Consider the following 18,282-nt stretch of genomic DNA (forward strand, 5'->3'; position numbering starts at 1 on the left):
TGCTCCATGCAGTACGTGCCTTCTTTAATACCCATCACCGGGCTAACCCAACCCCCTACCCCCTCCCCTCTAGAACCCTCAGTTTGTTTCTCAGAGTCCATAGTCTCTCATGGTTCGTCTCCCTGTTTGATTCCCCCCCTTCATTTTTCCCTTCCTACTTTTTTTTTAACATATAATGTATTATTTGTTTCAGAGGTACAGGTCTGTGATTCAAAAGTCTTACACAATTCACAGGGCTCACCATAGCATATACCCTCCCCAGTGTCCATCACCCAGCTCCCCCATCCCTCCCATCAGAGTTCTCTGCTTTTTAAAGAAAGATCCTGACATAGATTTCTCGGGTTCCCCCATTCCCTTCTCTGTTTCCATTGTAGTTCTATAGCTTAACAAGATCTTATGCTGGCCTCAAAGTATTTACCTTTCCAAAGTAACAGACCAAGATTCACTAAGTTAAAAAGGGGATGACTGCATTTACACAGTAATCTATGCATTCAATTAACTCATAGTGATATAGGACTCTGGAAAATTTATCAGTATGAATATCCTTTATATATTTTATAATACGAAAGGTTTTTTTCCATTATTTTTAACCAAAATTACCATAGTAAAAAGGACAGTTAATATTTGGGGGCACTCTACTACATCTCGGGTAGTCATCTAGGAACTGTACATGTATTTTCTCACTTTATTTTCAGAACAACACTATGATACAGATATTAACATCACCCCAATTCCACAGATGAGGAAATAGATACAGAGAGATAAGTCACTTTCCCAGTGAAAAACAACATTAAGTGGCAGAGCCAAGATTCAAACTAGAGTCTAGCTCTAGAACCCATGCTCTAAATGGGCATTTCTCTAATTAGGATCCAGCATGTGCTTACCTGTTCAGGCTTATGTTGCTGTAGGGTGTTATAGATAGAACTCAAGCCTGCTCTAGTTAAAACATAAGAAGCTTGCTCATTTATAAGTGTGTCCAAATGCGCCTCAATCTAAAATAAAACACAACAGAAAGAACATGTTTTAAGAGAGGAATAGGACTGATGAGAGTAGAAGTAGACCACCCTGGAGTGAGCTCTTCATCAGGGACTTGCTCCTTGCAGTGGCTATGAGGCCAGACCATGAGGCACAGGAGCTGCTTCTGTGACAAAAGCTTTTCCTTCCCCAAAGAGGAAGTCCGTCTACAAAAGGGAGAGAGTCTCACTTTAAAAATGATAACTGAAGAGGACTCCAGGACTAGCCACTAGTCAAAAAATCTGAGTTGCCTGTCAGCTTTTTCAAAAGATGGCACTAAGCAAAGCAAAACACAAACAAAAAACAAGAAACACTAAAAAATAACAACAGTGTAAAATAAAATATTTAGGAAGACTTCTGGGAAGATGAAGGCCTTATGTTTCTGACCTCCACATTCCCTTACCCTCCCAACTTACTGGACCGACTCAACCAATCAAATGTGCCGTCTGGAGAAGCAGGTTTGTTATAGTTAGGGGAGAGCTGAGGACCCAGCAGGAGGTTGGTCAAAGATTTCAGGTTTAGGAACTGCCCATGAAGATGTGAACTAGCAGATGTGAGTTGTATATGCTCACCCGCTTTGTGTTATCTTTGAGGAAGCCATCCAATGCTAATGGGGGCAAAATCCACACAAGTGGACTCCCCTGATGGGCTGAAGTATCCCCAAGTGGGAAGAAGCCTGCTGCTCCCTTACTCTTACCAGTATAGGCCCGAGAGTTTGGGAGTCTTCCATCTTTTCCTGACCAGGGAGTTCCCTCAGTTTTACCAGTTTGTTTGCCCACGGCACAGTATACTGACTGTGCTCTTCATAGCCGAATGCTTGCCGTTATCCAAGTAAACTCCAATAGCTGAGCCCTTCCCCCCTTAAAAAACGTTAACTTAAAAGACGTGAGTATGTTCTAAGAGAAAACCCATCTGAATAATTAGAACAAATATCTTTTCCGGAGGCAACTCTATTAAAAGACACAGAGTAGGGTGCCTGGGTGGCTCAGTCGGTTAAGCGACTGCCTTCGGCTCAGGTCATGATCCTGGAGTCCCGGGATCGAGTCCCGCATCGGGCTTCCTGCTCAGCAGGGAGTCTGCTTCTCCCTCTGACCCTCTTCCCTCTCGTGCTCTCTCTCTACCATTCTCTCTCTCTCAATAAATAAATAAAAATCTTTAAAAAAAAAAGACACAGAGTACTTTAATTTTTTTTTAAGTGAATGTCCAAGGAAGTACAATTAGAGCCCTCAGTCACTAGACTTACTGGAAATCAAAGAAAAACAAGATGTGTAAATATAAACATTTAATGAAAGAGTTACTGCTAAAACCAAATGAGTATCTGAAGAAGAACAGAAGAAAAGTAATACAGTAATATCAAAGAAAGATTAAATTAAAGATATAAAAAGAAATTAGAAGAGAGATTCTAGAGATAAAACCAACTAAGGATAGGAACTTCAGAATACAAAAAGTAACAGATGGAAAAGTGGTAATTAATTAGATAGTAAAAAACTTTACTGAGCAAAAGAAAGGGTTGAATCTTCAGACTGAAATGGCTCTGCAAAATCCAAATGGAAATAATAGAAAAAGAGACATACCAAAAAATATCCTGAGGAAATATCTGAACTCAAAGGAAAATCCTTACAAGCTTCCAGATGGACAGAATAAGTTACCACAAAAAAGAGAATCAGACTAGTCTGAACACCTTACTTGAAACACTGGAAGAAGGCAAGTAAGAGTGGAGGAACATTAATAGACTACTGATAGAAAAACTCTGAAAATCAAGAATCTTTTACTCCACAAGGTGAACTTTCTTTGGAGGGCCTAAATAAACCACACCTTCCAGTATCTGCATCATTGTACAGTCCTCTCTCACACTGACTCTGGGCTGGCCCACGCAACAAGCAATGGCCAACAGCCAATCAGCAAGCATGGAATAAGTACAGGCTGCCTAGGCACTTACACACTGGGGCTTGTCCCCTTGGAATGCAAAACATGACCACAGAATAGTTAAGAAACACAGATAATTGGGGATAAAACAGATTGGGGTGCCTGGGTGGCTCAGTTGGTTAAGCAACTGCCTTCGGCTCGGGTCATGATCCTGGAGTCCCGGGATCGAGTCCCGCATCGGGCTCCCTGCTCAGCGGGGAGTCTGCCTCTCCCTCTGACCTTCTTCCCTCTCATGCTCTCTACCATTCTCTCTCTCTCTCAATAAATAAATAAAAAAAAAAAATCTTTAAAAAAAAAACAGATTGATGAACACCTGATATATCTGAACTTCTTGAGAAAAGATTTAGACAAATGGTTGAGTTTGGGGGTTGAATTAGTGATAAATACAGTAAAAACCAAAGAATTAAAAAAAAAAGAATTTTATTAATTCCACAAAAAAAGTTATGTAAGGAAGGAAAATTAATCATACTTCATTATACTTCTTTTAAAAGAAGGAATTAGAAATCAGAAAATATCACAAGTTTAGATGTATCAAAACTTATTCCTTAGAAACCCCTAAAACTTTACAAATGAATTTTTACCATAGCCACTGCCAAATTACTTATATACTTGTAATAACACAGAACATTCAGAGTTTTTTCTTAAAAATATTATATTTACCAAAATCCACTATTTCAAAATCAGAAGCCAAGTATCTGGTAAATTTTACAAATGGCTTTGTTTTAGCCACTTTACAAACTCTTAAGCAATACCATTTGGCTTATAGGACTAGAGTCACTGGTATAACAAACTGTAATGTTTTGCCTAACACTGGTTTACACATAGATAAAAATATATCTGTCCTCTGTAACACCTTCTGCACTAGCTAGAAAGCTTGAAAAATATAGCATATTATTCACAGTTCAGAAACTGAAATCTGCATACAGAATAACTGTTCCAATCAATAAGAAAAGCTTCATTCCATCATCACAAACTATGGTTTGAATAAAATGTCATATTTATTATATATTCTAGCTTCCCCCAAACAAATCCAAACTACCGAGTGTGTGTGTGTGTGTGTGTGTGTGTGTGTATGGACTTCCATCAGATTATACCAAAGGATTTATAGAAAGTAGGTCACTGAAATTGGATTAAAGCCAGTAACTGAGATCGTATACAGAAAAAGCTCCATCACAGTAAGCTGTCATCTTATGGTAAAATTTACCTGAAATTGTAGCATTTCTAGACGTCTGTCAGTGAACTCAAACAGAGCTAGTGTTGTCTTCATCATATATAGTGAATTGACCATGAAAGTGGCCATGTCAGCTGTGCCTAAATTGCTGGCAGATACAGTACACATTTGGAGGAGAGGATCCAAGACACATGATAAAACCTTTAAATGAAAAATAAAATGAAATTTATTTTTTATTCCCCAATCAGTGATACAGGCCTGGGTGAACAGTACTTCAGAACGAATATCAAACTAACTGGAAGGGGGCCAACTTACAGAAATACATTTTAAAAAGATTAAATGGTACAGTAGTCATAATGTTTTTTACAATGAGCATCACTAAATAAAATACTTTCAAATTAAAGAGAGCTGGTTTAATATTTGAAGGAAAAAATCAATGAGAAGGATTGTTATGGGTTATAAAATGCCAGAATTTCAACAGAATATATAATAGGGAGCAATAAGTATAATTATTAAAAATGATTTATAACATACTTGCACAAAGTCAGCTTGACGGGCATCTAATGGTACAACTGAAGAATCGTGAGATGCCAAAACTTCACGCAACAACATGAGTGTCTGATTTAATGCAGAACTTGGTCCAAGATCAGGTGGTGGGAGTTCAACCTAAAATAAAGGGTGGTTCATCCACTGCTTACATTTTCCACTAAATTTTAATGTATAAATAAATGTAATTCATAGTAAAATAATACATATAAAAGATGTAAAGCTTTGACATGTTATAAAACCTGTAATTTATCAGTAGCTTATACTAATAAGCATAGAAAGAACAACAAAAGTTTTTTGTTATATTACTACAGAATATATTCTTCTCATAGCAGTGCAGAATTTGTACTTCCAAAATTCAAAAATTATAAGAAAACTTAGTGGTCTTTGAATTGTAGAATTATATTTTATATAAACTTGAAATGGCTTACTGTTTTTGTTTTTTTTGCCCAAGTCATAAGAAAAAGGCAATCCAGAAACCACCACTCCCCCAGTAACATAACTGAGAATCGTCATCCACCCCAGGCCCAAATCTCAGAGATTTTGGTTCAATATACATAGGTTTGGGGCCTAGGAATCTATCTTTCAATAAGCACCACAGGCGATTTTCAAGGGATTGGTTTATGGGCTACACAAAAATGCAGTACACACTGTATTCTACACAGTATAACACTGCCACTAAAATCTTAAGAACTCAAGTTAAAGATTAGTTTTACATTTTAGATTACCATTTACCAGTTGTGTAGTCCTGGGTAAGCTCTTTAACTTCTCAGAGCTTCAGAGACATTCTGTAAGGACTAAGTTTGATTGTTGCATCTAAACTGCTGGTAGAGTACTAGGCACTTAGTAACTGGAAAGTATGCCAAGTTCATTACCCCTACTTGCCAGCATCATGATATCCAAGAAGACATCCCTGTGAATTTTTTTAAAACACATTTTTCTCAGTACTTATAATAGTAATATAGACAGATTTTGTTTTATTTATAAAATCTCATACTTAGAAGTCCATGTAAGAGACTATAGCCTTGTGTCAGATAGAAAGGTGTAAGAATTTATAAATATCTGGATTTATATTAAGAATGTTTTATATAGAAAAGTTAATACATAAGTGACATCAGCAGGAATGGCAAAGTATGGACCTCTGAAAATCCTCCCCTCCTTCACAAAACAAAACCAAAAAATATAAGACACGCAAAGAAACAAAAACATACAGTCCATACACAGAAAAAAAAAAAAGTCAATAGGAACTTTCCCTGAGGAAGCCCAAACATTGGAGTTACTACTGAAAAACTTTAAATCAGCTATTTTAAATATGTTCAAAAAACTAAAGGAAACCATGTTAATGAACTAAAGTATGAAAAGAATGTCTCATCAAATAGAGAACATCAATAAAGAGATAGAAATGATAAAAAAAAGTAACCAAATGGAAATTCTGTAGTTGAAAATCTCTAAAATGAAAAATTCACTATAGGGATTCAATGGTACATTTGAGTAGGCTGAATAAATGATCACTGAACTTGAAGATAGGCCAATTAAACTTATCCAGTCTGCAGAATTGGAAGAAAAAAAAAATGAAAGAAAGTTCACAGAGCTTCAGATACCTATGGAACACCATCAACATAAGTACAATGGGGATCTTAGAAGAGAGAAGTGCAGAAAGAATATTTGAAGAAATAATGACAAAAACTTTGCAAATGTGATTAAGACAAAACATTAATCTAAACATTCAATAAGCTCATAAACTCCACACAGAATAACTTAAATAGATCCACACTAAGACACATCACAATCAAACTGCCAAAAGACAGGAAATTTGCAAGTAGGAGAGAAGTAACATTATGACAAAGGAAGCTCATAAGATTAACAGCTGATTTCTCATCAGAAAACATGGAGGCCAGAAGCCACTGGATGGCAATAGTCAAGGGCTGAGACTGTCAACAAAAGATTTCTATATTCAGTAAAACTATCCTTCAAGAATAGTTGACAGAGAAATTGACATTCCCAAGAAACAAAAACTGTTCACTAGGAAACCTGTTCCACGAGAAATATGGGAAATCCTTCAGGCTAAAGTACAGGGACACTAGAGATAACTTAAATTCATATGAAGAAATAAAGAACACCAGTAAAGGTTCTGACATAGACAAATACAAGGCAGTATTAATATACTTTCCATTTGTAATTCCTTTTTTCCCTTATTTACAAGACAACTGCATGAAGCAATAATTATAATGCCATGTTAATGAGCACATAATGTAGAAAGATGTAATTTGTAAAAATAATAGTGTAAAGAGGAAAACTAGGCTATGTAGGAGTAAAGCTTTCATGTGCTATTGAAAGTTGGTATTAACCTGAACTGTTATAAATTAAGATGTTAATTGTAATTCCCAGGGCACCACTAAGAAACTAACTAACTACACACACAAACTTTCACTCACATATATTTAAATAAATAGTAAGGGAATTAAAGTAGTATACTAGAAAATAGTAACACAAAAGAAGGCAATAATAGAGGGACAGAGGAACAAAAACAGTTAAAACATACAAGAATAGCGAAATGGTACTACTTTATTAGCAATTAAATTAAATGTAAATGGATTAGAAATGCCATCTAAAAAGCAGCGTGGCAGATGGATTTTTTAAAAAGAATAATCCAACTATCTACATGCTGTCTTCAAAGAAACACTTTAGATTTAAAGACACAAAAAGGTCGAAAGTGAAAGGATGGGAAATGATAAACCTTGCATACAAAAACCAAAAGAGCTACAGTATCTATACTGATTTCAGACAAAATAAACTCTGAAGACAAAAATTGTTATTAGAAATAAAGAAGGGTAGGGCGCCTGGGTGGCTCAGCTGGTTAAGCGACTGCCTTCAGCTCAGGTCATGATCCTGGAGTCCATGTAATTCCCAGGGCACCACTCCATGATCCTGGAGTCCCAGGATCGAGTCCCACGTCGAGCTCCCTGCTCAGCAGGGAGTCTGCTTCTCCCTCTGACCCTCCCCCCTCTGATGCTCTCTCTCTATCTCATTCTATCTCTCAAATAAATAAAATCTTAAAAAAAAAGAAATAAAGAAGGGTATTTTATAATGTTATTAAGAAGACATGACCATTACAAACATGTGTGCATTTAACAACAGAGCCCCAAACACATGAAGCCAAGATTGAAGCCAAAATTGAAGGAAAAGTATCTCTCATGGCAAATATTTATTTCAAGTTTCACATCTCTTTCAGTTTTATTTCCTTTTTTGTATTAAATTCAAACTGAATTAAGAAAGAATCCAGAATATGAAGTCATCTCCTATAAAAGTATTTTCTATTCATTCATCCAATTTAAAAAGATATATAAAATGTTAAACTGATTGGCAATGAGGGGCACCTGGGTGGCTCAGGCAGTTAAGTGTCTGCCTTCGGATCAAGTCATGATCTCAAGGTGCTGGGACCAAGCCCCATATTGGGCTCCCTGCTCAGCAGGGAACCTGCTTCTCCCTCTACCACTCCCCATGCTTGTGCTCTCTCTGTCAGATAAATAAAATCTTAAAAAAAAACTGATGGCAATGATGGTTATTTAAAATTATTCCTAAATGAAGGAATTTTTAAAAACTTTCATCTTTGTGTTTTTCTGCATGGTTTGAATCCTTACCATGAATTTATGCATATCAATTTTACAAAAATAATAGAGCAATCACCCAAACTGAATGAAACATGTCAACCTGTTAATAGCAATTAATTCAGGATAACAAGGGATAGATGACCATTATTTTGTCCTTTGTGTTTTCAATGTTTTAAACTAAACTATTTGTTATTAAAGTTAAGTGTACTTAAAATTTTAGAAATTTTAATTAGAATATACAGGTATTACATACACATGCATGCATATACATAAGTAATATAAAATGCACAGAAGCTAGTCAAATAAAAAATGACTCGGGAATCTTTAGATAAGTATAAATCAGTAAGATCTGCCAGCACTCTAACAGCTTTAATATAGAAATAGGCAGCACCAGAGGAAATGTGTGTGTGTGTGTCTCAGTTTCCCAAAACCTTTCCTAAAAAGAAAAAATAATAATCAAGAATTAACAAATCCTCCAGGGAAGCTTCAGTATAGCTACATACACTGTATGATTAAGACCCTAATGTTTAATGTGCAATTTTCTCTTCTAAGTTATAAACGATAGTATCATTTGGAAACAAACAAAAAAAACCCTTAAAGAATATCTTTCAAAAATTCATAGTTTTTCAATGCCAATCAAAACAGAAGGCCGATGAGAGAAATCTTATGTACCAATAAGAGCTGACGAGAAACCTCTTTTTACCCTCTTGAATTAAGGTCTTTAAAAGCTGTGCAAATTTAAAGCAAAAGTCATGCCTCTGTTAGCAGAGCCAATGATAAATGATACAAGTACTACTTGAACTCACTTCATTCAACAAACTGACATTCTGTGAAGCACTTTTACACACATCTATCAGATTAGCAATAGCTCAGAATCACACTTCAAAGGCAAAGTGAGAATTATGGCAGTTTCAGATAAACACGATTTATAATTTTATAATAATGTAGTAAAAATAATGGACAGAAAATTGAAAGAAGAAAAATATCTAATTAATTCAATTTAATTTCATCCAAGTGAAATGTATTTCTAATGGTTAAACTTTATACAAGATAGTGTGGTATTGGTGCAAGGACAGACAAACCAATGGGAGTAGAATAAACTTTATAAAACAAATCCACACATTTACGGTCTTGTGATTTCTGACAAAGTTTCCACTGCAATTCAGTGGGAAAGGCTTGCCTTTACAATAAATGGTGCTTGATATACTAGATATTCAAATGGGAAAGATTTTAACCTTGACTCCTACACCTCACAGCATACTCAAAAATTAATTTGAGATGGGCCAAAGACCTAAATGTAGAAGTTAAAGCAACGAAGTTTCTTAGAAAATACATGTAAGGATAACTTAATGACCTAGGGCAGGAGAGGATGAAATGACTAAAAGTTAGGATATAGGACAAATTAAAATGAAGAACTTCTGTTCATCAAAATACACCATTAAGAGAGTGAAAACACAGGTTAAAATTGGGAGAAAATATTTGTAATGCTTATTTGTACCCAGAACACATTTTTTAAAACCCTCACAAATCAATAAGAGAAATACAGAAAATCCAATAGAAAACTAGGTAACAGACTTCAAAATACACTTCACAAAAGGGTAATCCAGCAACCAATAAACATATGAAAAACTGTTCATCATTAGTCTTCAAAAAAGTACAAATCACAAATGAAATACTACCACACAATTTCCACAATGGCCAAAATTAAAAAGATTAGCAATATCGAGTACTGGAGAGGATGTAGAACTGAAATTCTCACACATTTCTGGTGGAGTAAATTGATACAAACACTTTAAAAAATGAGTGGCAGTACCTACTAAAGCTATCAGTCCTATCACCCAGATATTCCATTCCTGTATATACACACGAGAGAAATGAGAACTTACATCCATCAAAAGACATGGACAAGAATATTCATAGGATCCTTACTGACAATACCTAAGAAATGGAAATAATCCAAGTGTCCATCAATATACTGTGGTGTATTTATATAACTGAATTATTACACAATAATTTAAAAATGAACTACTGTAGACCACATGGATGAATCTTATAGATATGTTAAATGAAAGGAGTTAGACCCAAAAAAGTTCAATTGTATCAATCTATTTATGTGAATTTAAATAGCACACAAAAACAGGAAATAGAAGTCAGATAGTGGTTTACCTTGTGGGTTACTGAGAAAAGGCATAAAGAAGCCTTCTGAGGTGCTGGAAATGTTTTATGTCTTGATTTGGGTGGAGATTAATGAGCATATACAAATAAAAAATTCAATTAACTGTACAGTTAAGATATGTGTACTGTCAGTTACATCTCCACTTAAAAAGAAAGTTTATTTGATGTTTCTGTTTATACTTATAAACACTGAGAATCAACAGTGTTTTATAAAAATATCCAAAATTCATAAACAAAGTTACCATTAATAATTATTAATGCACAAAAAGTGTTTTATGAAACAATTCATAACTTTATGTACATTTTCCAACTGATAAAGTTGAACTATAAAAAATTCACTTTTAAAAACATTTAGTCTACTGAAAATTTCACATTCCATATGTTAGAACCTCTCTTTTTAAAAAATGTATAGAGCTAAAAACTAAAGAGTTATTCTTCCTGTGACTGTTCACCATGACACTTTTTAACCCTTATATAGAGAGGTGCTCTTTTTTAGAAGAAAATGAAAAGGTTGCACCATAAAAATTCCAAAAGCTGTTTTTAAGACATCATTCCACTGTCAATTTTAGTTCTATTCTTTCAAATACCTTCCACTTAAGGTCTTCTAATTTTCTGTTTTGTAGTTTCTTAGAAGGCCACTCACCCATCTTCTTTCAAAAATAAAAACAAAACCAGCAAACCAAAACCAAAACCAAAACCCTATTTTTAAACTCATTTCTTCATCTTATATATAGACTCCTTTTGCCCTATCTACATACATGTATGCTCTAGCAACTGACAATAAATAGAACTGAAGTGTATTTTAAAACCATTTTACTGAGGGGCGCCTGGGTGGCTCAGTTGGTTAAGCAGCTGCCTTCGGCTCAGGTCATGATCCTGGAGTCCTGGGATCAAGTCCCGCATCGGGGTTCCTGCTCAGCAGGGAGTCTGCTTCTCCCTCCAACCCTCCCCCGCTCTCATGCTCTATCTCATTCTCTCTCTCAAATAAATAAATAAAATATTTTAAAAAAAGATTAAAAAAATAAAAAATAAAACCATTTTACTGAGGTATGAATGATATAACAAACAGCTGTATTTATTTAATGTATATAATTTGATGAGTTTGGAGATCCGTATACACCCATGAAACCATCATCAAATTCTATGCCATAAAACATATGCATCACCTCCAAAAACTTCCTCTTGTCTTATATTTTTACTTATGGATTAAAGTTTTTAAGTTGATAAAAATATCCACAATGAATCTTAAAATGCAAACTAATATCTGTTTGAAATAACTTCAAATAATTACAACTTTTTATTTCACATAACTTTATTTAAAATTTAAAAAGCATTTTAGCTGAAAATACTGTTTTTGTTTGTTTTTCCGAAAAGAACAATCTGCAAGGAATAATGTAAAACTCAAACTATTCATCTAGAACAGCATTTCTCAAACTTTAACATGCATACGAATGAGCAGGGAATCTTGTTAAAATGCATATTCTGATTCAGTAGGTCTAGGCTAGACTAAGATTTCTGAATGTCTAAGAAGCTCAGAAGTGAGGTCCAAGCTGTTGGTCCATATACTACACTTTGAACAGTAAAAGGAGGTTCCAAACACTATTTAAAGGACCATTTAGTTTAGTTCCCCCCCCCCCCCCGCCCAGAGATCTAGGTAAATTAACCCTATTAATTCGATTTGGGTTTCATGTTTTTTAAAGATTTATTTTATTTATTTGAGAGAGAGAAAGAGAGTGCCTGCGCACACACCGGTGAGTGTGAGTGCGGGGAGGGGCAGAGGCAGATGGAGAGGGCAAGCAAACTCCTGCTGAGCCAGGAGCCAGAGTTAGGCTAGATCCAGGACCCTGAGATCACGACCTGAGCCAAAACCAACAGTTGGACACTTAACTGACTGAGCCACCCAGGTGCCTCTGATTTGGGTTTCATTTATGACATCAAATACTTTTAAATTGTCCTATCGCCATAGTGAAATATAGCAAAATAGTGAATATAGCAAATGTCTGTCTAGCTTAAACTGATACAGCATTGTGTATTTTGCAGCACAGATATATATAGTATATAGACAGTTCCCAACTAATGACAACTCAACTTAGAATTTTTTGACCTTACAATGGAGTAAAAGCAATATACATTTAGTAGAAACTGTACTTCAAATTTTGAATTTTGATTTTCTCCCCCAGGCTAGCAAGCTGCAGCTCCCAGTCAGCCACGCAACCACAAGGGTAAACAACTGATAACCATTCTGTACCCATACAACGATTTTGTTTTTCACTTTCAGTACAATATTCAATAAATTGCATGAGATATTTAATACTTTAATTATGAAATAGGTTTTGTGTTAGATGATTGTGCCCAACTGCAGGCTAATGCAAATGTTCTGAACATGTTTAAGACAGGTGAGGCTAAGCTATGATGTTCTATAGGTTAGGTGTATTGCATTTTCAACTTACAATATTTTTAGGACATAAGCCTATCATAAGTAGAGGAAGATTGTATTACCTTTAGACATTGCTAGGTTTGCAGTTATGAAAGTTTCAACACAGCCTGATAAGGAAGGGAATATACATACTTGAACACTTAAGTGCTTCAAACTGCTTTGTTAGGGAAAATGTACAACGTCAATAAAATGATGTCCTTGAATTTTCTTTTTTTTCATGGTGAATAAAGAATTAGTTCTGAAATACGTCTTTTTAAAAGCACAGAAGGAGGGGTGCCTGGGTGGCTCAGTCCTTAAGCATCTGCCTTCCGCTCAGGTCATGATCCCAGGGTCCTGGGATCGAGCCCAGCATCAGGCTCCCAGCTCAGTGGGAAGCCTGCTTCTCCCTCTCTCACTCCCCCTGCTTGTGTTCCCTCTCTTGCTGTGTCTCTGTCAAATAAATAAATAAAATCTTTAAAAAAAAAAAAGCAGCACAGAAGGAATCATATAAAGAGTTCATTTCTGGCTATGCCTTCATTTTAAAGGTTATTCTTCTCAACAAATTTACTAGCCACTTAAAATTTTATTGACAAGAATTTCCACTTGGGTGCTTTGCTGATGAAGACCATTCTGAGTAAGTGTTGTTTTCTTTATAAGGCTAGGATCTTTTTAAAAGAATTGAATGATTTATGAGATGTAGAATAAGAGAAAGATATAATTAATATAAAATATAGAATATTAAAATTTAAAAAATTTAAAAAAGAAAAGATAAAAAGAAAGAAAGATAATTCTTGAAAGAAACCTGAAATGGCTGCAGATGTAAGCAACATGCAAGCTGTAAAAAGTATTATATTCCAATCTCAACTTAATGTTAAAATATCCCTAAATATAGCCCAATTCATATCTGAGAAAAACATTTCAGGGCACAATTATTGATAATGGTAACAAAAACCAAAAATAGTCAAAACCCATGCACTGCTATAAACTCACATAACTTGTACTTAAAATATTCAAATTACAATTACTTTCTTTCCCTGTTTATCCCCTATCCTGTTCTACGTTTTAATTGAAAGATGCCATCACTTATTATCCATTTTATTTTTCTATTTTATTATCCATTTTATTTTCCTATTTTCTTGCAACTTTCATTTTAACTTTATAAGAGAAATAAAACACAGAAGAACTTAGTATTTGAGTAAAAATAAAATAAATGGGTAACCATTTGGGAAAAATAAATAAGATCCTTCCTCCTCAGCATGGACAAAAATAAACTTCAGGTAGATTAAAAATTTGATGTAAAAATGAAACCAAAAAAACACCTAAGAACATGAATCTAAATAATTTTATTAAATAATCTAACATTTTCCCATTAACAGATGCTAACTTTATCACATATTAAATTCTAAGTGTATTTTCTGATTGTCCAGAGTTTTTAAGCATCACATACTCCCAAGGGAGAACCCATATAGAAAAAAACTTGAGACTTTACTATGTAAAAATGAAATTTGTTAGAAAATACTATAGGCAAATTTAAAGGCAAAGTATTTTTAATAAAAATGACAGTTGATATTCTTTATACATGAAGAAGAGAAAACAGTTAAGACAAAACCCAGTAGAAAAATGGCAGAGGACATAAGCAATTCAGAAACAGTCAATAAACATACTTTAAATGTTCATTCTCAGTAGAATCACTGAAATCCAAATAAAAAAAGTGATACCATTTTTTGCTCATATATTGACAAAGATATTTTAAAATGTCTATTATCCAATGTCAATGAGAGCTGGCAGTTCAAGTAGGAGGAAGTATGGGAGATTTGAGGAAACAGGTAAAAGAAAGGTAAATGGGAGTCGCTGCTTAAGAACATGTAGGACTGCCATTATGGCGGGTTTTGCTGATGTTGGAAATGGTGAATTTTAGTGAATCCAGTCTGTGTGGTTACATGATTTTCTTGAGCAGTGCTCAGCAGTCAGGGTATACAAAAGAGAAATTGAAGAGCTGAATTCAGGGTGTTTTTGCAAAGGAAGGATGGTAAAATGAAAAGGGTGCAAGAGATAATAGGCTGGCAGAAAATGAAGGGAAGGAGTCATTCTTGTAACTAGTATTTATGAAGTCCCATGTGATCTGTCATACAGAAAAATTATTTTTTCCTTCTTTCTTTATTTACCTATGTAACCATCTTAACCATTTGTATGTTTGTGTGTCCAATATTAAGTGCTCACTAAATGTTGGCTATGATTTGTAAAAGGCATCATTCTGATCAGTTAGCCATCCATTAACTGAAATATAATATGCTTTTTTCCTGTTTTATTGAAATATATAATTAACATATATCATGATTATTCATTTTAATGTGTACAGCATTAAGATCTGACATATATTTTGTGAGATGATTATAATAAACTTAGTTAACATCTACCACCATATCATTTAGATTGAATAAAAAGACATGAAAAAAAATTCTTGTAATGAGAACTGACAGGATTTACTCTTTTAACAACATCATACAGCAGTGGTAACTACAGTCAACATGTTGTACATTATATCCCTAATACTTATTTATCTTATAACTGCAAGTTTGTACCATTTGACCATCTTTCTTCAATTCCCCCTCCCTGCAATCCCTGCCTCTATAACGACAAGTCAGACCTCTTTTTCTGAGTTTGGTTTTTGTTTTGTTTTTTGGATTTCACATTTAAGATCATACAGTGTTTGTCTTTCCGTTTGACATCACTTCGCGTAATGCCCTCAAGGTCCATCCATGCTGTCACAAATGGCAGATTTCCTTACTTTTTTAAGGCTGGATAATATTACATTGTATGTGTGTCTGTGTGTGTGTGTGTCTGTGTGTATACCACTTTTGTATCTCTTGATGAACGCTTAAGTTGTTTCCATGTCTTGGCTATTGTAAATAACGCTGCTATGAAGGGGGTGATTTTTTGAGTTAGTGTTTTCATTTCCTTTGGATATATTCCCAGAAGTAGAATTGCTAGAACATATGGTAGTTCTATTTTTAATTTTTTGCGAATCCTCCATACTGTTTTCCATAGCAGCTGTACCAATTTATGATCCCATCAACAAGAACAGAAGTATTCCCGTATCTCTACATCCTCACCAGCATTCATTATTTCTTGTCTTTTTGATGGTGGCCATTCTGACAGGTCTAGGGTGGTGGTATCTCATTGTGGTTTTGAGTTGCATTTCCCCATGATTAATGATGTTGAGCATCTTTTCATGTACCCACTGGCCTTTCATATATCTTCTTTGGAAAAATACATATTCATGTTCTTTGACCATTTGCTAATTAAATTGATGGCTTTTTTCTATTGAGTTGTATGAGGTTTTTTTAATACGTTTTGAATAATAATCTATTATTAGGTATACGGTTTGTAAATATTTTTTTCCCATTCTGTAGGCTGTCTTTTCACTTTGTTGATGGTTTCTTTTGCTGTGCAGAACTTTTTAGTTTGATGTAATCCCACTTGTTTAGTTTTGATTTTATTGCTTATGCTTTAGGTGTCATATCCAAAAAAAGTCATTGCTGAGGCCCACGTCAAGGAACTTTTTTTTTTTTTAAGATTTTATTTATTTATCAGAGAGCACAGACAGGGGGAGCAGTAGGCAGAGGGAGAAGCAGGCTCCCCACGGAGCAAGGGGCCCAATGCGGGTCTCGATCCCAGAACCCTGGGATCATGACCTGAGGTGAAGGCAGCTGCTTAACTGACTGAGCCACCCAGACATCCCAAGGAACCTTTTTCCTGTACCTTCTTCTAAAAGTTTCATGGTTTCAGGTTTCACATTTAAGTCGTTAAATTTCACTTTGAGTTAAATTTTTGTGAGTGGTGTAAGACTGAGGTGAAGTTTCATTCTTTTAAACATGAGTATCCAGTTTTCCCAGCGCCATTTAAGACACTCTCTTTTCTCAATTGAGTATTACTGGCTCCCTTGTCAAAAATTAATTGAATGTGTATACATGGGTTTATTTCTGGGATCTAGATTCTGTTTCATTGTTTCATTTCTCTGGTTTCATGCCAGTATCATATACTGCTTTAATTATTATAACTTCATAGTATAGCTTGAAATCAGTAGGTATGAAGTCTCCTGCTTTGTTCTTTCTCAGCATTACTTTGGCTTTTGGGGGTCTTCTGTGGCTCCATATAAATTTTAGGATTTTTTTTTTTTTAACTTCAGTAAAAAATGCCTTTGGAATCTTGTTAGAGATTGTGTTGAGTCCATAGATGGCTTTTGGTAGTATTTACATTTTTAACAATATTAATTCTTTCAGTTCATGAACACAGAGTACCTTTATATTTATTTGTCTTCTTCAATTTCTTTCACTGATGTCTTACAGTTTTCAGAGCAGAGATCTTTTCCCTGCTTGGTTAAATTTATTCCTAAGAATTTCATTGTTTTTGATGCTATTGTAATGGGATTGTTTATTGCTTTTGCAGATAATTCACTGTGTACAGAAACATGACTGATTTTTTAAAAGATTTTATTTATTTATTAGAGAGAGACAGAGAGAGAGAGAGAGAGCAAGCTCGAGCAGGGGGAGGGGCAGAGGGGAAGAATTCCAAGCAGACTTCACGCTTGAGCACAGAGCCCAGAGCCCAACCTGGGGCTCAATCTCACGACCCTAAGACCATGACCTGAGCCAAAACCAAAAGTTGGATGCTTAACTGACTGAGCCACCTAGGCACCCCAGAAACTAATGACTTTTATTTGTTGATTTTGTATTCTGAAATTTTACTGAATTTGTTGATTAAATGTTTTTAGTTTAGTCTTTTCTATACATAAAATCATGTCTTCTGCAAATAGAGACAAATTTTACGTTTTCCCTTTCTAATTCTTTTTTAAACTAATGTCTACACCTAACGTGGGGCTCAAACTTACAACCCCAAGATCAAGAGTCGCACACTCCACTGACTGAGACAGCCAGACACCGCCCCCTTCCTTTCCAAATCTGATACCTTTTATTTATTTTTTCCTGCCTCCGTGCTCTGGCTAAGACTTCCAGTACTATACTGCATAGATGTGGTAAGGGTGGACAGCCCTGTCTTCTTCCTGATTTTAGAGGGAAAGATTTCAACCTTTATCTCTTGAGTATGGTGTTAGCTGTGGGCTCATAATTTATGGACTTTATTGTTGACATACATAACTTCCATACTTAATTCAAGGGCTTTTTTTTTTTTAAATCACAAATATGTTGAATTTTGTCAAGTTCTTTCTGCATCTATTGAGATGATCATGTTTCTTTTCTTTCATTCTATTTGTGATGTATTAGATAGATTTGGGTATGTTGAACCATCCTTGCATCCCAGGGATAAATGCTACTTGATCATGGTGAATGATCCTTTTAATGTGCTGCTGAATTCAATTTGCTAGTATTTTATTGAGAATTTTTTCATCTCTATTCATCAGGGTT

General features: G+C 34.9%; 1 protein-coding gene across 1 annotated transcript in view; it reads right to left on the reverse strand.

The window, feature by feature from the left end:
- COG6 (component of oligomeric golgi complex 6) overlaps nucleotides 1-18,282 on the reverse strand; it is an 89,186-nt gene that overhangs the window by 20,292 nt on the left and 50,612 nt on the right. The window contains exons 14-16 of the mRNA XM_027589988.2: nucleotides 4,646-4,777; nucleotides 4,145-4,312; nucleotides 885-992 (exon numbers count right to left, since the gene is read on the reverse strand). Coding sequence (XP_027445789.1) covers nucleotides 885-992; nucleotides 4,145-4,312; nucleotides 4,646-4,777 — 408 coding nt within the window. The remainder of the gene's footprint in view (nucleotides 1-884; nucleotides 993-4,144; nucleotides 4,313-4,645; nucleotides 4,778-18,282) is intronic.

Source organism: Zalophus californianus, chromosome 3 (assembly GCF_009762305.2).
Source record: "Zalophus californianus isolate mZalCal1 chromosome 3, mZalCal1.pri.v2, whole genome shotgun sequence".
NCBI classification, from domain to species: domain Eukaryota; kingdom Metazoa; phylum Chordata; class Mammalia; order Carnivora; family Otariidae; genus Zalophus; species Zalophus californianus.